This window comes from Cyclopterus lumpus, chromosome 9 (assembly GCF_009769545.1).
Source record: "Cyclopterus lumpus isolate fCycLum1 chromosome 9, fCycLum1.pri, whole genome shotgun sequence".
NCBI lineage: Eukaryota > Metazoa > Chordata > Actinopteri > Perciformes > Cyclopteridae > Cyclopterus > Cyclopterus lumpus.
In genome coordinates, this window is record NC_046974.1 from 13311377 (window position 1) to 13331381 (window position 20005).

Consider the following 20005-nt stretch of genomic DNA (forward strand, 5'->3'; position numbering starts at 1 on the left):
CATGCAGCTCTTTCCATAGCAGGTGGTGCAGCGTGTGAGTCAACGACAAAGAAAACAGATTTTAGTCTGCTACGCATGTCACAGCTGTGTGTTGGCACCCTTCAGGAGACGGTCAACATGCTATTGGTGTGGCCGTGACAGATCCATCTGACTTAAAGACATTTTCAGTCACCTGAGATCAATAAAGTGAAGCAGTGGGTCTAATCACATCCCACTGTGGAAGACAAATTAACAGATTTTATAAAAAACGATAACACCCAAACAGACTTCAGTGTCCTTTTTTAGGGTTTAATGAGTCCCTCCAATCTCAAAAGACTTTATTCAGTAAACATGTATCACAAATATTGGCAGGCAAGAACTCATAGGCAGTTGACTCATGATAATCAAATAGTTAAATAATACAAAATATACATAAATCAGCCATTCATACATCCACACATGCATACTGAATACACGCATGCAGACTTACACCGGGCTTTCAGAAAGACAGCGTGAAAAGATGTTGTGTTCGCTCCCTGATCGCACAGAAGAAACAGTCAGAAGAGTTTCTGTTTGATGGTCCCTGTTGAAGCAGGTCTTCCTGAAAAAGCCTATTTTTTAGGATATCTATTTGGTTTGGCTATGAAAAAGGAGATTCACATTAATGCCGATAGCACTTGGTGGAGGAATATGCTTGGACAACAACCTAAACTGGGGAGAAATGGAAAAAGATGAATAGTTTTACACATCTAACAATATAATTATAATTGGCACAGAAGCCAATGGCTCTGCATGCAGGAGATATCTGCACACTGAGTCTCTTTTACTTGGGTAATGTCCTTATGACTGGACAGGGACAATAATAGTGAACCATCTTATCTCTCTGTATCATTTACAGCAGAACCCAGTGAACAAATGGCGAGGAAATAAAGAGAAGCTAGAGAACATTACCGCCCCACCATCTGGATCTTAAATCAAATGATGGAGTATTACATAATCTCCTGACAATTCTTATATAGTCTATTCGTTTCTGTTTTCTAGATACTATAGAATATATACACTCTACATATTATAGCTGCCCAACTCATCTGCTACAAACAGATGAAAATGTATGTTGGGAATGTTTGGGCTCCTCGTTTATGACTACACACAAAAGTCAGTGCAACAGAATAAATGGGCTGATATGAAAATCTGGCTCTGGAAAATAACCCTGATATTGATTAGCACTACAGAGCTGGAAAAACAAATCTGCATTCATCCAGTAAGTATTCTGCAAATAATAACCGTGGTCTGTCAGCATTAATTAATCTCTGGTGAGAGCTATAGTAAAAAAAGGGATTAAAGTTGGAAAACATCTAATTTAGCATAATTTTAGCACCTACTAAAGAGGCTCAGAGGAAGGCCAGTTCTTTGTCTAAATTGTACAGTGAAAAAAATATTTTGATCAAAAAAAATGTAAAAAGACACCCCAGGGAACAACTTCACTTAAAATCTTAATTTTACATTTAACAATCTTGCTATCCAACCAAACAAATTATTAAATAAATATTTAGTTTGTGGCCGGGCGTTTAACGTTTCAACTTTGCAGTAACACTTGTCGGCCCTAGTGTCTAATCAGTTTGCTTCGCTACACAACGTTCACAGTGAAAAGCAACAGCCCGAGTGGACTGGTCAGGACAGGGGACGGGAAAAAGTAAATAAAAATATGCTATGGTCATTGGTCTATGAGATAATGTGGGTGCTGCCACACAGAGACACACACAAACTTTCTCTCTCACGGTGTAAACTCAAATACACTCTCATACTCTCACAGCTGTCCTATAACAAGGGAATTGTTCTTTTCTTCTGGCTACCACAGATGAGTCTCACGGATCTCAGAGATTATGTTATTGGCTTTTTGGAGTGCCTGAAAAAGAAACAGAAAACAAAGGGGTCAGATAAATCACTGGCTTTAAAACAGTAGATAAGAGAAATAGAAAATACTTTGTTTTTCATGTGCAGAACTTATTCAGAGAACAAAACCATCAGCCAATTTTACCTCAAGCATTTGAGCAACCTCAGTCCGCTGCTGTGCCGTGTCCTGTGACTCAATGAGCAGCTCCTGCAGCAGTGACTGTTTGTAAAGCTTACCCACCAGCTCACTCTGCAGATGCTCTTTCACAAAGTTTACCAGGAAGTGCATCACTGTCTTGGGCACACTGCGGACACACAGCCACGAGATACAAAGTTAGGAAATCACTAAAAACTACTGATCAACAAAAGCAGAAAGAAGGGGAGATGGCCCCCCCCCTGGACTTGTTCCAGTCAAACCTGTCCTGGATGCTTTTGCGGACAATAAGGAAGTAGCACTTGATGAGGCGCTGGATAATCTCGCAGTCCCTCTGCTCCTTAGCACTCAGCTTGCGCGATACGGGCACCGCCTGGCAGAGAGAGACAAAGTAAAATGTTGACAGCGTGCAATGCATTTACTACTACCGGTAAGTGTTTTGTTCTTCTGCTAATCCCACCACTCACTGTGTCAAGCAGGTTAATGGACTGGCCTTTGCTGGGACTGCCAAAGCCTGCAGCAGAGACTCTCTCTTCTGCAACCTTCTCGTTCTTCCAGCGCTTTCCTCCATCAAGGGCCTCCGCCTGTCATCAAAAGGTCAGAGGAAGTCAGGGGGGGGGGTCAAGGCTGCTTTGGCCGAGTCTGGAACTTTAATGGTTTAGGCTTTTCCGAGCTCAACTACTACCGTTTACCCAAGCAGAATAAATGAGAGTACCTGCTGTAAGGGACAAATAACTACCTGCTGACTGTTGACAGATGCAGAGACCTGCGCTGCATCCGTGAAGTCTGGATGTTTTGTGTTGATGTAGGCGAGCTCTATTGATACTAAATGGTGCACCTAATGGAAAAAAAACAGAATCAATCTCAAGTGGTAAATAGGATTTAGCAGTTAGTTATCACAATTAGTAAGAAAGATAATTTTAGCTAAGCCATGGATTACCATTTCGTTAGTAATCGGCAAGCGCTTTCTCAGTAATCCAGTCACCACTTCCACAATGGAATCGTGCAGTTTGGGGAATCGCAGAAGCTCCTTGCAAAGACAAAGACGTCATTTCTCAACATGGTGCAGTGATAATTAAGGCTTCTCAGTTTCAGCAAGTCAATCAAATGAAAATGCGTCAATGTCTTCTGGTTAACCTGTGTGCTATAGGAGGAGCAGTGCTGGATGATCCTCTGCAGCTCTTCATGAACCAGCTCTACACAGCGCATACTGGGCTCCTCCAGGCGCTTAATTTGCCGCTTCACCAACAACTCAAAGGACACCTCGGGCACAAACAGAGCCGGCCGCGGACCCTGCAGGGCAAATCACACCAGCTCTATAAATTACCTGCTATTCCTAAAAACAAGAAAACTTGAGAATTGGGATTAAACTAATTACAAGAAGAGAAGTCAGGAGAAGCTCACCGTAGCATTGCGAATGGCGGTGAGGATATCAAGCTCAGTCAATCCTCCCAGGGGGTCAATGGACTGCAAAGTGCGCCCAAAGGTCTCATGGAATATGTAACAGATCCGAGCACCCCCACAGCTGTAGAGGAGATGAGTTCAGCTGTGACAAACGGCGTTTCTCAGTGCTGTGTGTCAGCAATGTTAATCGTGTGAAAATGAAATGCAGTCAACCAAAAAAAAGTCAATATTTGCTCTCTATATTTACATAAATGAATCACCTTGTGGCAAGAGAGGTGTAGAGATGAAAGTGCCAACAGAAGATGCTGATGCCACTCAAATTTACAATGACATTACCATAACCCTCATGATATACATTATGAACCAATGCAGGTCAAATGCGGCATGCAACACAAAGTATGAAATTAGATGATAACCAGAGAAAATTCACAGAAACAAAGGCTGCTATGATCAGAAAAAAAGCATTTGGTATTAAATAAAGATACTGCTACAGTAAAGCAATTAGACTCACAGCTCTGAGGTCTGGATGTATCTGGCCGTTCCCTCAATGGTGTTGCAGTAATCGCTGGCGAACTTGGTGACAATCTGCAGCAAGGTGGCACTGTGGTCTTCTACTGGCTGGCCATAGCCATTGAGCCGTGCTTGATACTGGGCAGTCAGCACGGTCACACGGGTCTTGAGCTGTGGCAGGCAATCCCGGATGTGATGCATGAGCAGCCTGCTGAGAGTTTTGGCCAGGTAGCGTGAGCCGGCACGTGAGGCGAGCGAGGGGTAGTGGCGCTGCAGGAAGGCCTGCTCATCCCTCGTTGAGTCCACAAGGCTCTTCTGGGTATTGATGTCATGCTGGCTCCTAGCAGGATAACAAATTGGGGGGAGAGCGGGAGAGCAATAAGATGTTCAGGGTAATAAGGACATGAACAACTTGCCTCCTGGCTGTATTGTGAAGCTTAAAACTTTACATAGATAAACTAAAAGAAAAAATAAATTTATCACGGCATACCTGTTAACCACCCCGATAATTCCAAGTCTGACTGGAATGACTCGACCCAAAAGGACCTCGAGAGCATCAGTCCCAGCATCCATCAGGTCCAGCTTACTGACCACCAGCAGCGTTCGACGACCTGACGCATAAATGTGATTATATATATATATATATATATATATATATATATATATATATATATATATATATATATATATATATATGAGGGCAGTTAACAGTCTTCTAAATTTAGTTTTTCAGAATATATATTGAGGGATCTGATAGGAAAGTATTCAGGAGGACATCGTGGAAGAAATTGAGGCCAGCAGGAGAACATTTGCGCTCAGCTACAGATATCCTAACTAGCACACTATCAGTGTACAATCGGCAATTAAAAAGGCCATATTGCCTACCTATGAGACAATTACTACAAGCAGATGCACATCATCCATCTATCTATTATTCAGAGTGCACCATTACAGCAACATTATTTTCAAAGCAACTGTAACTGTTAGAATGCTTTTGACAGTGAAGACTGACAGGTCCAAAAGCCTAACATTATTTAAGCATCATACATTCTTCCTGCATATTGAATAATTCAAAATGCATTTCTACTTGATGCATGTTATCTAATAAGCAAAATCAAAATGAAATCTGAGAAGACGAGGCGTCCGTTTAAAAAAAAAAAAAAGTCCTACCATCTGTATCAACCTCACGAGCCAATTTCAGAGCATCCGAGGTGGCCAAGTCAGAGTTGGCAGGGGAAACTGTGAGGATGAGGCAGTTTGGATTGGAGATGAAGGACAAGATCATCTCTTGTACTTGTGCCTCAATGTCCTCTGGCTGGTCCCCAACCGGAACCTGAGGCAAAAACAACGAGCAGCCAGCGTTAGTGTAAGCACAGCACACTGTGAATCTGATGATAATTATCATCTAGTGCTATGTTTGCACACATGAAACAAAATCAACATCCTTGTCAAGTGGCGGAGTTTACCTTAGTGATTCCAGGTAAATCAACCAAGGTGAGATTAAGGACTTTGGGGGAGAAAATCTTCAAATAGATGGGCTCAGGACTGATACCCTTGAGGAGATGAAAAAAAGGAGCAACATTTATAAATGCAGAGTAAAAAGCTCATTTGAAGGCGTCACTGACTTAACAGCAATGCTTTCTCTTACCTTGTTGTCACCTAAATTGCGTTCAGTCTCTGCTTCGATTTCCCGACGAATATCCTGAAAATCTGCAAAGATCTGTCAAAAAGGTGTGAGAATGACGCATTGATCCAAGCACATAACACAGGACAGCAGCAGCAAGAACGCCATTTGAAACCTGCAGTTAACTGTACCTGGTTCTTGCAGTGCAGGAAAGTACCCCATTCTTCAGCTTTGACACCTGAACAAACATATAAGAGTGAGCGCAAGTATGTTTACAGATGCTTGCAAATAAAATTACACTTTGGGGAGAAAAAATGCAAACTGAAAAGATTAGAAATTGACTGATATCATGCTTGAAAAGAAATGAAGTGGTGAATCAAAGACAAGTCCATGCAGACCAAATATACAGAGACCTGGGTGGCTGATTTGGGCATTTTGTTTTACCCCATTTCCTGAAGAAGACGAAGAAGAAGAAGAAGAAGAAGAAGAAGTGCATGTTAGAAAAGAGAGGCTCTGGAAGAAGAAGCTTACAGTTCAAACAGTGAGTGAAAGCGCCATGCCAAAGTGCTAACTACTTACTACTTCTAGCAGACCCTAAGCCTAGACAGATATAACATGTTGATTTAATGTATCATAACTTATACTAACGCTTGATTGTCGGTTTTCAAGGACAATCAAAATAACTTCCTTCTTATTTAAAATGTGAATAAATGGATACATCTGAAGGTACCATTTTCGATTTTCTGTCTCTCCTGTAGAGGGGCAACGTTAACAAGTTGCAAGACAAGGGGTCGTCTTGTGACTATTCCTGTTCCTCGAGGCAAGAAATCCCGTCCAACCAGGCTCTCCAACACAGAGCTCTTTCCACTGCTCTGTTACAGCACAGAATGAGAGCAATTCAGACATTTCTAGCAACACTGATACAGTCAAGTATCAGTGTTCACTTTAAAAACACACTCACAATACATATTCAATTTCTGATCAAAACATCACACCAGAAAGGGTTACAGGACTTTTACAATTGCTCTTTTCATCATGTTTTTTTCCAGACTGACCTGAGATCCAACTACGACGATTTGAGGCAGCTGTATGACTTCTGCACCCACTGTGAGAAACACCTCCTGCAGCCGGTTGATGGTAGGAATCAGAGTCTCCATCCTTCCAATAGACCGGGGACTACTAAATTGGTCAAACAGAACATGAATGGACTCAAAGAAGAAGGACAAAAAAGTAGCTCAGTTGACAATAATACTGAAACCAAAAAAGTCTTACTCACATTTACATAGCGTAAATGTTTTTTTTTTTTTTAAAAGCCCAATGAGAATGCAGTAGGCTGAATTACAATCTGCACAAGGAGGCAACAACTCTGTGTTGAATATTGACAACTGCAGATGAAAAATATAAAAATAAAAAACGAGCTCCAGTCAACGTTATTTCCCTGTGAAGGACGTCTTGCTGTACCAAAGGGACGAGTGGTCCTGATGAGAGGGGAGTAACGCTAACGCCCTAGCAGTTTGACCGACACTGCTCCATAGCATCCCAAATCACGCGATTAATCATTAATAACGGCACCAACCTACACAGCAACAATACTGCAGCAGCGCAGGCCGAAAGGCTCGGTGTTATCAGTTGTTAGCTGGCTCAAGCTACGTGCTGAAGGCAGGAAGTGAAACGGTTGTGCTAGCGTAGTGCTAACGCTAGCTTATCTCATGGAACAACCGTATCAATGCGAAGCTGCATTATCACCTTACCGATGCCCAAGAAACAGTATCCGCCCTTATCCAACGATTCTGCACGTCATATTTTGTAGGAAATGGCAATCAAAAGCATTTAATTTTATCCGAATTGGTATCCAAATTTAGCAGGAAAAGAAACCTTCAGTTTACCAGGTAGGCGGTACTCGCAAACCACGTCTTCAATCTGATTGGTCAAAAACATAACCAATACGCACTACTGTTACCCGATTGGTCGAGACACCGTTGGTCACACCTTCAAAATTCACTGCAACTGAAGATCATAATATTCATTTTTTTTTTAGATTCAACCACTTCTATTTGGCAATGCTAGGAACGTCTTTAAAACATTCCTAGTCAACTCATATTATATATCTTTTTTACATTCACATAGATGTCAGCATTCAACAAAACAGTAAATATTAAGACTTGTCTTTTTTCTGTGGTTTAATGTCTGTATATACACACACACACACACACACACACACACACACGATATTTACAAATCATTCAATGAACATTAGTTAGTTACGGAATAAAACTTGAATTACCTTTTCAAGGATGGTTAACAGAACACACAATCCGACAGAAATTACTAACAAAAACCCTCCAGTAGATGTTAGTCAGCTGGGCGTTGTAGCAGCCAGAGATCATGTGAAACCAACAGCATAGATGGATTCCTTTGTTTTCAAATATTATGTAATCAGGTCTTGTGTCATTTCTACAACATCAATGACCAATTCAAAGTTGCCACATTTTCTTCCTTCATGGCCATGGTTTATCCCTATTGCTGAGATAATTAGTCACTGGTATCCGTCTTCACTCAGCCAATGATTAGGCACACAGCTCAATGCAAGAAAACCAATATTGTATTTTCCATGTCTCACTCTAAACACTGTATGCACCTCCAAGAACCGAGCGCCTCTCAAAAGACATTTTACAATAAGCAACTTTCAGCTAGGCTTAGTCCATGTATGAGGTGTCCATGCCTTCACCGTCGGGGTGAAGCAGTCTTCCCGCCAAACGCTCAACGTCGTCTAGACTAAGTTGTCGAAGTGACCGTTCATAGTCCTTGAAGAAAAACAAAATATCATATTGAGACAGCGCAAGTTTAAAATATTCTACAATCTTTTTAAACTATGTTGTGTGTAGGGCAATATTGTTCCATTTCTAATAAAGCATAAGATAGGAAGTATTGCTTAGTTTTCAGTAATGCAGACCTGAAGCCAAACCAACCTAATGGTGCACTAACAGCAGGCTCTAAATAATTTGGTAGGTCCAAGATTTTCAAGTCCATCTCCAGAGAGCTGCCATAAAACGACACATCTAGATGATAACAACTTTTAACGTTGTAATATATACATATACTGACTTTTATTTATGGGGTATTTATGTCATTACAGTTAATGTAATTAGGCATTTTTGACATATACATGTCAGAATAAAAACAATATAATTTGTGCTTAGAATTGAGACCTTGCAGTGACTTTTACATTGATCAAGTTTCAGAAATATATTACTGTGCTAGATGAGTAATCAATGAAATGATCATTTCTGCATATCACCAATCCTATATATTTAGGGAGCAACAGGCTGCTGTCAAGCACCCAGGGAGGTGGCTTTTTCTAGAACACTTTTGCCTAGTGGTTAAAAGATGACACACTCTACAATGCATTGTAGTACAATTATTAAATACCTTAATAAGCTGTTCATGCACTTTTGCCGCATCTGCTGCACTAAAGTGTCTAGCAAGGATAGTGGACACAGTCTGCCACACTCTTCCTTGTGAGCTGCTGCTGCTGCTGCTGCTGCAGCTACTACTACTGCTGCTGGAAGCCGTCCCTGACGCTCCAGTTCTCTCCCCCACTGGACGGATAACCAGATTCAATTTAGCCTCTGGCCCGATGGAATAATCACTTAGTCTGTGTTCATCTGAAGAAAACAAGATGGTATGCAATCATCCAAAAATGTTTTACTTCATGTACAAAAGAGATTGGTGAATCAAGCAATTACAATTCTGCATAAAGATTATTAACCACTTGACCGTTGGAAAATCTACCTGCAAGCGCTTTTCCTTTATAGAGCAACCGCTGCTGGTTTGCTGGTATGTTGAGACGTTCTGACACAAGGTCCTTCACTGTGGAGACCTTTTCATCTTCAGTCACCTAGAACAACAACACGATTATGTAGTCACACTAAGATACATTTGGCAAGCATTCTCCCCTCTCCTCCCGTTAGGCTGACGAGTACTCAAATGTCATCAACTTTATATATAAAGTTTGAGTACAACAATTAATGGGGAATACACCTTCCTTCACAACTACCAAATGCACATTACCTTGAACACATTTGTTCCAAGGAAAATAAACAAACAGCAACTGGTCTATAGTGGTGGTATTTCTCATTTTAACACTGCAGACAAAACAATAAAAGGCCAGGTACTTTTAAACTTTCAGAAAAAAAAAGAAAAGAAATCAGGAACACATTGGGTGGTCTTGATCACTGATGAAGTTTAAAAGAATAAAACAGCTGATAACATTTAGACCAGTATGATAAATACTTCCCCATTTGATACACACATCAGCAAATGCGTTACAGTACCTTTACGACATATTGATATTGTTCTAAACAAAAATACCTCAGAGTATTACAGTAGCATTCTGATCACATAGTAGTCCCCATGTCATATAGCCTCTGCAGATAAAGTGCATGCTCCCTTTTATTCAGCGGGCTGTCAGTGTTTCCACACATACTGTATGTGGCCTTGTACAGCCCAATGTAGTACCTCATTCATTAACGTCATCAAATCAAAACTTGAGAGAAACACATTGGGCCAGGACTCAAGGCCCAGACCTGCTTCATAGTGAGCAAATTGCATCACAGACGGCTGAGAAGACAATTAAAGTTAACTGTACGCGAGTACTGCCTATTACAGTAGTTACCATATGACTTCCATTTCCTACCTTCCTGCCTACGAGAAAGCACCACGTGAGGATTTACAGAGCTCCCACGAAACTACTGTGTGTATAAACGTCGGAACAGAGGAGTCACCCACAAGAGAAAGTCCGTGACAGTGAACGTGACTGTGTCTCTCTCAAGAATGTGGCTAACAGGCCATCTCGAGTAACATCGATTCATAGTTGGACACTAACGTTATGTACAGTAGATCCATTAAAACTAACGTTACACTGCAAGGAGCTCGACATCCCAACGTTGAAACCGAAGTATCATAACTGTGCTTGCTTCACCCAAGGGAGCATGAGACAGGACCATCTACTCGGCTCGCTCACCTATAAAGGCTGACGTTAGCCGATGTTGCGATTCAAGCTAGCGCTAGGAAGCTAGCAGTTAGCTCGGCGCTGCCTAACTTACCTGAACGCTGCATTCTTTCCCTTGAAGTGGTTTCACGGTGAGGATCATTTTCGATGATACACAAAACAAAACACAAGAACACGTTCAACAATTAAGCCACGCAATATATTCAGTTAATGTTACTTTGCTAGCTCAAGATAGCAACAGCGTTTCTTCTCTTATCAACGGCCCATCTTCTTCTTCTCCTCCGGCAGATGCTGCTGCTGCTGCTTCTCTCACGTGACACTACTGCCACCGACTGGCTGGAGGGTTGTATGGCTGCTGCTGGCCGCTCCATGTGGAGGATAATTCAACCAAAAGAGGAAAGAAAATGACACGTTATTGTTCTTTTAAAGGAATACATGACAGTGAAGGAAAACGAAGTGGGAAGGAGCGTCCTTTAAAAACACAATACTTGGTATTACAACAGTTGTAACCCGATTTTAGCTATATGGGCCGGTTAATTATCCTCCAAGTTCGGCGTATTTACAAAATGTAATCAACCATTGTGACTTTTGTGACTATATATATATATATATATATATATATATATATATATATATATATATATATCAGGATCGGCCACTTTGATATAGCCTACAATGGAGTGAGAGTAAAACCACTTGAGTGCACAGCCAGCCTTAACAAGCAACATGTCTGGGGAATAAAATGAGTGATGCGCACCGCTCAGTTTGTCGGAGACCTATCCCGGGGGCTCGGAAATACCCCAAAGACCCTCTGACCCAATTGGGATCCAGTCCTCGCATTCTCATTACAGCCTCCCGAATGGTCTCCACTGTCTGGGTCATGTGATTGCCTGCTGTCTGTAGCCTTGGCCAGCCCCGTGCAGGAGAGAAGCATCTTGAGACGCTCTGCACTTGTCTGCTGCTAAACAAGGACAAACATAACAAGGACAAGTGAGAAAGACTTCCACGGTGTCAGAAAGGCTGCATGTGGTAAGGGCTCTTTTGTGTGTGAAATGTGAAATACAATTCGGCATTATATTTTGCATCATACATGTGTGTTTAGTCTTTTAGAAAACATATAACGCTGTTGTCACATGTTACCAACTCATGCATGTATTTAAACGGCTACTTATTAGGGCTAGAGCTCCGAGCGCGTTTGCGACTGAAACGAAAAGAAGAAAAAATCCACCTTTTATTCTTGTAGGGACACAACACAAAGTGTGTGTGACTTAATAGTGAGTCTAATGACCTTTTAATAATCGTAGTTATTTTATCTCGTTTAGTCTAGTACAGCTACTTTCTTGTCCTTTGTTGTCTCGTGTTTTTGTTAAGTCCTTGAATCACATATTGCACTGCAAGAAGTATATAGCTCATAGAGCAAAGACAGACTTCTTTTTATTGCACTGGAAACTTTGTCGTGTTGTATACTTGAGCATGTTTTGTTACTATTCAGCCTTTTGAAAAGGATTGCCATCAAACACGTGTCATCAAATCAAATATTAATAGGGGATATAATCTATCTATCTATCTATCTATCTATCTATCTATCACGTAAAGCACTTAGGGGTATTTGTTTAAGAAGCATATCAAACTCCTTCTAAAAGCCTTAATACCTTATTGATTTCCCGTTTATATTAATAATAATATTGATACTGATCTAATAAGAGATGCAGATGGCTGTCTAGGTTTGAGTTAACTGAGATTGGGGAATCACTCCAACTCAAGATCAGACAGAAATGTGTGTAGTTGGACCCACTTAATGTATTTGTTTGCGTGTAAATAGAGATATATTTGTCTGTGTTTTGTCACTTGCATAGTGTTTGGAGGTAATGGGGACACTTCGGGACCTCCAATTTGCCCTTCAATTAAAGATTGAAGAGCTCCGCCAGAGGGACACACTAATAGATGAGTTAGAGTTGGAGTTGGATACAAAGGATGAACTCATTCGGAGACTGCAGGAAGAACTGGATCGCTCCAGAGCCACCGTCTCCCTCCCAGGATCCTCTGCAGCCAGTGCAGGTATAACATGGCTTATAAATGGCATATAGTTTTAAGCCTCAACAGATAGTGCAAGCATTAAACCTGACTTATTGTGTATGTGTGGTTTTTCCTGTAGCTTGCTCAGCTCAAAGTGAGGACTCGCAGCGAGCCAATAGAAAAACCGTCATTTCTGAGCCCTTCACTCTGGACCCGGTGACTCTCACCATGGTTTCACATAGAAGCTGTGACAAAAGCCAGGCGTAAGAGCAGTGTTCTCTCAGCTTCCTCACTGAAATGCCTCTCTCAAATGTTCAAGGCTAACTGCTGTCTGCAGAATAGATTAACCCTTTCAAAACATTTTCATTACAATGCTTCATCGAAGGCGTCTAATATCTTGCCCCTAAATATTACATCAGTGGTCTATCCTACATTTGTTCCCTCAGGTCTCAAATGTTGATCCAGTCATCATTTTTGAGGAATGACTTGTTGAAGAACCTTGACGAAGGAGAAATCAGAAGCATTATATCCTGTATGTATCAAACCACGATCCCTCAAGGCTGTTATGTCATTCAGGAAGGGGCCAACGGTGCTCAGGCATATGTTTTAGAAGGTAAAGCATTCTTCTTACTATTGCTAGCATGCCTGAGGGCATTAATTAACATTTCCTTGACACGACAGGTGCTTGAGAACAGACTGATACAATTATTAGTTTTTTCTTATCTTTGTATATAAATGTTCTTGCTCACAATGTGATTAGATAGTCATTTGACAATGCTCTCAAACACACCGATGTGAGAGCTGCATGTTCGAGCAAGAAAAGAGGAGGCACTAAGGATAACGAGTGATCTATATCGATGTTCTTTTAGTTTTAAAATGTCAACTTGATACAAAAGACAAGGAGAAAAGGGGTTCTGCTTCTCGGTGGTTGCAGAGTTTATCAGTGCTGGATTGTCTTCAGAAATATTGGCTGCATTTGTGATGTAATGCAGAGTGGCTGCTAACTATTGTTCACTTGTCATCCTAACCAGCAAGAGGTTGTGGCCTTGATCCACTTAGGGATGGTTAACATCCTGACATGCATATAACAGTTCCTGGTATTATGTGCATGCTTTGTTTCTTCACTGCCTGTGCATTTATTAACAGAAGGGTGGCTAGATATGAAGAAAGACGGACTTAAGCTTCTCACAATTGAGCCAGAAGACATGTTTGGGGAGCTGGCCCTCTTCTACAAATGCACCTACACCTACTCTGTCTCAGGTATCAACGCATTGTGTTCTTGGTTTTATATTTGCATTCATATATGGATGGAGATCTGTCACATTAAAAAACACTTGTGGTCAGGATATACATAGTTATTGTTTGAGAGATTATCACCAGGAGGCATTTTTCTACCAGAGGTCTCAGACAGATGTCTTTAAAATCTAAAATCAAAGACTTTTGCGATCAGACAACACAGCTTTAATTGTTTTTTTCTCAAAGATGTGGGGAACTAAAACATTTTCTGCGTTACCCAGCAGGCTCCCTGCCACATCTCCTCCCTGCAATACAACATGCACACACAAACATGTCACACAAAGACAAATATGGAGCATATCTCTCTCTCTCTCTATATATATATATATGTATATGTATGTATGTATATGTATATTCTTACATCAGAAATGTATATATATATATATGTATATATATATATATATACATGTACATCAGAAATGTATGTATATGTGTATATATATATATATATTTATATATATATATATATATATATATATATATATATATATATATATATATATATATATATATATATGCTCCATATTTGTCTTATTTGTAACTGTTTGTGTGTGCATGTTGTATTGCACATACATATTGGTTGGTTTCACCAATAAATAGGAGATGGACATGGCCAGGATACATTTAAATTGAAAAAAAGTGTTTATTTACCTTGTTTGGTCCCTAAGCATCTTATTCCCTTGTTGTACTGCTTTCTTTATCCAGTGAGCAGTCAGCCTTTCCAATTAACTGTTTTTACTATATATCTGTTCTCCAGTAACAATCTTGGTGATCTGTTGCCATTTCATCAGGTCCATTTCTGTCAGCTGTTTCCTCTGATCCATTCAGGGCCCATGTATTTATCTCCTCTCCGACCTGAAATTACTCTTTTTTTCCCCCAACGTTGCCATCTGAGACCATCAATAGGGGTTTGCTCTCTTTCATTGCGACAGTGATAAAGGTGCAGGTAAAAATGGGGCTTTATCATCAGGTCAAAGAAGTGGCAGTAAATTACATATTGCAGAAAATGTCAGAAAAATCATCTATTCAGAGTAATGTTTTGCTTCTTCAAAACATATTGCACATTACTTGTCATATGGTACTAAAGTGAAAACCAATGGGGCATATTCAAATGGGGGAATTTAGATTTCAGGGCTGCACCATATTATCAGATGGTGGATCTAATTACACCTTCTAGAGAACGTCTACTTCCGTTTGCAGGAAGCTTCAGTGAATCAATCAATATAGGTCATTATTAATTTAAAACACCCTATTTAAAGCTCTTGTATCAAGAAAGAGTGATACAAGTTAAGGAAATCAGATTACAATTATATTAAAAGTCCCTCTAAGTAAGAAAATAAGCACTTTTTCTTCTACATGGTGAGCATTTCTAATGAAGTCCTGGCCTTCTGTCTGCTCTTTAGGCTCTAGCAGATCCTGCGTTCAATCCACATCCATCACAAACTACACATGTCTTTGAGAGCTGTTTTAAGACTTGCTTCTTGATTGTGTTTCCACCTGAGCTCCAGAGTCACCGTCACAACCTTGACCAGCTCCTCTGTCTTTTGAACTGCAGCTCAAACGGACAGCAAGCTGTGGGTTATTGACCGCGAGTGCTACCAGACTATTCTTATGCAGAGTGGTCTCAACAGCCTTTCTCATTCAATGGAGCTGCTTATCAGGTGAACATCGGACCGATACACTTCATTTGACACAGAGCATGCCTGGAGAGCTGCTTTGTATTCTAGTATCTTCAGCACAATGTCACCTGGGTCCTGTTGATTGTCAATCGCCACAATGCTCCATTTGACTGAAATATCAAACATGAAATGTTTCTGGGAAAGAAATTAAACCCTTTTTAACCGTGTCATTGTGCCTGCAGCGCTCCCTTCCTCCAGTCTTTGCCAGAGGATGTCATCATGAAAATGTCTGACCTCATGGAGGAGGTACAGATTAATTTCTTAAAGTCTGAAGCTCTGTGTAAACATCACTCGTTGTTCAAACAGAATCCAGCTGATAGATTTTGTGTGCACACAAACGGGAACACGTGTAAACATGATATTTTACAGACGGGACCCCGATTTCTTTTCATTTTCAGCTGTCTTTGCATCAGTTAACAAGAAGGTGCTGGGGTAGAATCCTAATTAGTTCTCATTGTTACTGGCCCTCATCTTTATTTCTGTAACATATTGTTGGTTCTTCTACTTGCTGTCTTTTCCTGCTGATTTTAAAATGTTTTATTTTATATATCTGTCATTTATGTACCACAGACACACTACACTGAAGGTGATTACATCATACGACAAGGGGCCGCAGGAGACGCCTTTTACATCATTAGCAAAGGCCAGGTGAAGTTGCATGCTCTCTGCCTGCTGCACAGATGAGATGAGGCTTTAGAACAAGATTTAGACTGTGGAGGACAAAATGTCAGTGCTTTAGGAATTGCATTATAATGGTGATAATTGATTTTGGTGTTTTCTGCCCTGCTCTCTCCAGCATGACCTTTTTTTTCATTACCTCTCTCTTTTGTGTTTGCCAGGTGAAAGTTACAGAGAAGAAGCCAGACCATGAAGAGCAGGTTGTTCTTTATAAGCTCTCTGAGAGACAGTGGTTTGGAGAGAAAGCTCTGTGGGGGTAAGGAGAAACTAATGCACTTTCAGAACACATTATGCATCGGGTACAGGAGCACATGATGGTGAAAACTGACATTTGTGCCACCATTAGATCAATGATGTTTTTGCATTGCTAATATTATGATTTTCTTCTTCACTCTGTCTTTAGAGAGGATGTTCGGACTGTGAATGTTATTGCTGCTGGTGAAGTTTCATGCTTGGTCATAGACAGGGAGTAAGTCCATATTTCACTGCATAGAAAGCAATAACTGATTATTTTTCTTTATATTTTTTACCGACTTTATTGAGCCAATTATACAACAAGTGTACAATACATTTTATGGATAGAACTTACAACCGGAGGGACCAATGACTTTTTTGTGAATATCAAATTTTGTCAAAAATAATAATCAAAAGAATCCAATAGTACTGCAGACAGAGATCACAGTTACCATTGAATAATCCAAACAATACATTTGTCCAAAGTAATATAAAGGGAGGGTAGATACGATCAGCAATATTGCTGATTGGGCAAGACCAAAGTAAATGTACCAGCGGTTCTCCAAGCTCTCCACAAAAGATGCAACGTACATCAATGCCTCGCTTGAGTTTCTGAAAATAATGATTGGTTGGATAAAACCTGTAAAATATTTTAAAGGATATCTCCGAAAGTCAAGAAAAACGCATGCAGCAATAGCCAAACTCTATAGTATCTCAATCAGTTACTACACGATACTCCAAGTTGGTCATGAATTAACGTGCTTAGCCAGAGATTCTGAGAATGTTCATGTGCTTCTGTATTTTAGGACCTTCAAGGACGTCATTGGTGGGTTGGTATTTGACTGCAGTGATGAGGTGCAGCAAAGCCCTGAATTCAAAATCGAGTGAGGAGCATTGGGCTACAATGCTATTTTCTACGATAATGACATGTCATTTGTACCTAGAGGATACACAAGGTATAGGCTCACCTGTGTTTTGCTTGTGAACAGGTCTGACAAGGATGCTGATCTCTTCTCATCCACCTTAAGTGATTTCCAGATTATCTGCGCTCTAGCAGTTGGGGAGTTTGGTCACGTAGACCTGGTGAGGGTTGATCTTATAGCAGCTCACACACAAGTACACGGCCTCCTCCACATTCCATGTTTCTATAATGTCATCTATTGATTTCTACCTCTGTCAGGTGCAACTAAAGAGCAACATCAAGTGTCTTTATGTCATGAGGGTCCTTAAGAAAAAGCTGATCCTCAGCAACAGTCTACAAAAGCACATCTTGAGAGAAGGGCGCATCCTAATGGAGGCTTATTGTCCATTCATAGCCAGGTGTTTATTATTCAACAATGATCTATTTATGATTGTTTTGATTACATTATGATCTTTAACATGCTTCTATGTTTGTATTCATCACAGGCAGCATAAAACCTTCAGAGACACAGAGTGCCTGTACATTCTGACAGAAGCTTGTCTTGGTGGTGATTTATATAGTCTACTCAAAGAAAAGTAAGTATTTATGACTAAAGAGGATGCAAGGGACTTTTTGTCATCATACTGATCAAATATGTCTAGACCTGCTACTGCAGTGTTCTTAGCCAAGCTTTCATCCCAATGCAATTTTAAGACTGAACAGGATTTGATTTCTTACATCTGTCTACATCACACATTAGTTTTGTTTGCTGCGTGCTTAAACATATACATGTACTTCTACATATTGCTCATTTGGTTTCAGTGGCCGTTTGGACGAATGCAGCACCAGATTCTACACGGCTTGTGTTGTTGAGGCCTTGACCTTTCTTCACTGTCGAGGTGTCATGTATAGAGATGTCAAGCCTGAAAATGTTGTTCTGGATGAGCATGGTTATGCCAAACTGGTACTACAATTGGCAACAAACATACATTCTGATTTTCAGTATGAAATCCTATTCTGGGTTTTACTCATATCCTCCTTTTATAGATTGGTTCCAGATGTTTAAAGAAGGCTGACATGGGAACGAAAACCTGGACATTCTGCGGGACAGCGGGCTACATGGCACCTGAAATCATCTTATTCAAAGGTCACAGTGTCTCTGCAGACTTCTGGTCATTGGGCATTTTTGTGTTTGAACTTCTGAGTGGTGGGTAGGTTTCACAGGTTTATGCAGCCCTATTTGTGAAACTCATTTCTCCAGCTGTAGATTGAAGTGATACTGACAGGCTCTTGTTTCCCTCTCCAGGCTCCCATTCAGCGACACTGATCCGATAAAGATTCTCACTGCAACCATTCGTGGTATCGATCAGATCGACTTTCCGAAAACCATCAGCAAAAAGGCCTCCAGTCTAATAAAGAAACTGTGCAGGTGTTGTAAATATGCCCCACTCGACACTATGAATTATAATGTGAAAGTTTATGACAGTTATTTTATAGAAGACCTCCCTCCAGCCCACCATTGTGTATGTTATAGGTATATTACCTGTGGTGTAACATCCCCTCTCCAAGGACACAATTGGAGTATTAATCCATAGTCTATTTATTTGTGTGTTCTTGTTTGCTTTCCGTCGCCAAGGACCAATCCCTCGGAGAGACTGGGCAGTCAGAGAAATGGGGCCAAGGACATTCAGAAGCACAAGTAAGACGACGGATTTATTCGACTTGAGAAAATCCCAGAGGCCTTCATTTGGGAATACGGTTTTATAGGTTGTGATGCTCTGTTTTTATTCAGATGGTTTGACGGATTAAACTGGGACGGACTCTGTAAAGGCTCATTACACCCTCCAGTTATTCCCAAAGTAAGACATGTTCAGTTTGGCTTATTATGTATTGTTTTGTGATGACTCTTGTTGAAGTGGAGTCGATCTATTTTCTCATGTGTTACCCTGTTACACTGTCTTTCAGGTTAAATATGCTTTTGACAGCAGTACATGTGGTCACTACACTGAGGGCTCAGTGGAGCTGAACACAAACTGGGATGATTTCTGATGGATCAGCTGTGAACTGGAAACAATTTCAGGTTCAGGCACATATTTTCAGACACAATTCTTTTCAGTATCAGTAACTGCAGATATTGTTTGATACATTAACCATGCTGCCTGCTGTGGTGATCTTAGATTGTTTCTGATGTACAACACCTATATATTTATAAACGTGTGTTCAGTGATGCCACAGCTGTTGAATGTAGGCCTAATAAACAAAAAGGCTGTACAAAACTGTATTTTCTTTCTATTTAAATCTGCAATCTCACTATGACACTTTTTTGTACACCTTTTCTGTCACTATTTGATCACCCCCAAAATGTCTGAATACAATTAAGAAGTGACGTCAGCGTTGGCAGAGAGGCCTCAAAGCTACAGAAAGCTAGAAAGAAGAATACCAGAAGTTGTGTGATTTTTAACTTCAAAATAAAGTACCTGAATTAAATTATTAAAATTGTTGAATTGTTGAAAATCACAAGAAATCACAAGAGTTAGAAACTGAAATCATTAAATCAGGCCGAAATATATAGTGAAACAAAAGATACTTATGTCTTGTCTGTAACTTATAATTGATTGACTGTACA

General features: G+C 40.4%; 3 protein-coding genes across 10 annotated transcripts; 1 reads left to right on the forward strand and 2 right to left on the reverse strand.

Annotated features, from left to right (window-relative positions):
• Positions 1-272: 272 nt before the first annotated feature.
• si:dkey-32e23.4 (dynamin-1-like protein) lies at positions 273-10868 on the reverse strand. 8 transcript variants are annotated; one of them, XM_034541403.1, is made up of 18 exons: positions 7316-7475; positions 6620-6743; positions 6295-6436; positions 5978-6016; positions 5756-5802; positions 5589-5660; positions 5407-5493; positions 5111-5273; positions 4431-4551; positions 3942-4280; positions 3431-3551; positions 3164-3319; positions 2967-3056; positions 2766-2864; positions 2494-2610; positions 2290-2399; positions 2018-2177; positions 273-1885 (listed from the first exon to the last, which is right to left on the reverse strand). In XM_034541403.1, the coding sequence occupies exons 2-18, from the start codon at positions 6719-6721 to the stop codon at positions 1829-1831; spliced, it is 2022 nt and encodes a 673-aa protein (XP_034397294.1). In that variant the 5' UTR covers positions 6722-6743; positions 7316-7475; the 3' UTR covers positions 273-1828. The 8 variants fall into 8 exon arrangements, with proteins under 8 accessions (XP_034397294.1, XP_034397298.1, XP_034397299.1 ...); XM_034541407.1 differs by lacking the exon at positions 7316-7475 and adding an exon at positions 10670-10868 and having other exon boundaries at positions 491-1885; XM_034541408.1 differs by lacking the exon at positions 7316-7475 and adding an exon at positions 9357-9457 and having other exon boundaries at positions 491-1885.
• ubl4a (ubiquitin like 4A) lies at positions 7743-10855 on the reverse strand. The gene is made up of 4 exons (XM_034541412.1): positions 10670-10855; positions 9357-9462; positions 8994-9229; positions 7743-8368 (listed from the first exon to the last, which is right to left on the reverse strand). Exons 1-4 carry the CDS (start codon positions 10715-10717, stop codon positions 8261-8263), a joined length of 498 nt encoding a protein of 165 aa, XP_034397303.1. The 5' UTR covers positions 10718-10855; the 3' UTR covers positions 7743-8260.
• Positions 10869-11372: 504 nt separating the features above from the next.
• prkg1l (protein kinase cGMP-dependent 1, like) lies at positions 11373-19557 on the forward strand. Its single transcript, XM_034541806.1, has 20 exons — positions 11373-11604; positions 12432-12633; positions 12731-12854; positions 13038-13204; positions 13738-13851; positions 15443-15548; positions 15749-15812; positions 16137-16214; positions 16406-16500; positions 16648-16713; positions 17285-17362; positions 17468-17561; positions 17659-17798; positions 17886-17975; positions 18202-18343; positions 18427-18590; positions 18686-18808; positions 19016-19078; positions 19172-19238; positions 19345-19557. Exons 2-20 carry the CDS (start codon positions 12444-12446, stop codon positions 19426-19428), a joined length of 2049 nt encoding a protein of 682 aa, XP_034397697.1. The 5' UTR covers positions 11373-11604; positions 12432-12443; the 3' UTR covers positions 19429-19557.
• Positions 19558-20005: the final 448 nt, after the last annotated feature.

Excerpts from the sequence above, each read along its gene's own strand:
- prkg1l (XM_034541806.1), top strand. The coding sequence starts at position 12,444 with ATGGGGACACTTCGGGACCTCCAATTTGCCCTTCAATTAAAGATTGAA. Across the intron at positions 12,634-12,730 it reads ATCCTCTGCAGCCAGTGCAG|CTTGCTCAGCTCAAAGTGAG; the intron begins GTATAACATGGC and ends TTTTTCCTGTAG. Across the intron at positions 13,205-13,737 it reads TCAGGCATATGTTTTAGAAG|AAGGGTGGCTAGATATGAAG; the intron begins GTAAAGCATTCT and ends ATTTATTAACAG.
- si:dkey-32e23.4 (XM_034541403.1), bottom strand. The coding sequence starts at position 6,721 with ATGGAGACTCTGATTCCTACCATCAACCGGCTGCAGGAGGTGTTTCTC. Across the intron at positions 3,057-3,163 it reads GCTCCTCCTATAGCACACAG|GAGCTTCTGCGATTCCCCAA; the intron begins GTTAACCAGAAG and ends TGTCTTTGCAAG. Across the intron at positions 2,178-2,289 it reads CGCAAAAGCATCCAGGACAG|TGTGCCCAAGACAGTGATGC; the intron begins GTTTGACTGGAA and ends GTGTGTCCGCAG.
- ubl4a (XM_034541412.1), bottom strand. The coding sequence starts at position 10,717 with ATGATCCTCACCGTGAAACCACTTCAAGGGAAAGAATGCAGCGTTCAG. Across the intron at positions 9,230-9,356 it reads TAAAGGAAAAGCGCTTGCAG|ATGAACACAGACTAAGTGAT; the intron begins GTAGATTTTCCA and ends TGTTTTCTTCAG. Across the intron at positions 8,369-8,993 it reads TGCATGAACAGCTTATTAAG|GACTATGAACGGTCACTTCG; the intron begins GTATTTAATAAT and ends TTTTTCTTCAAG.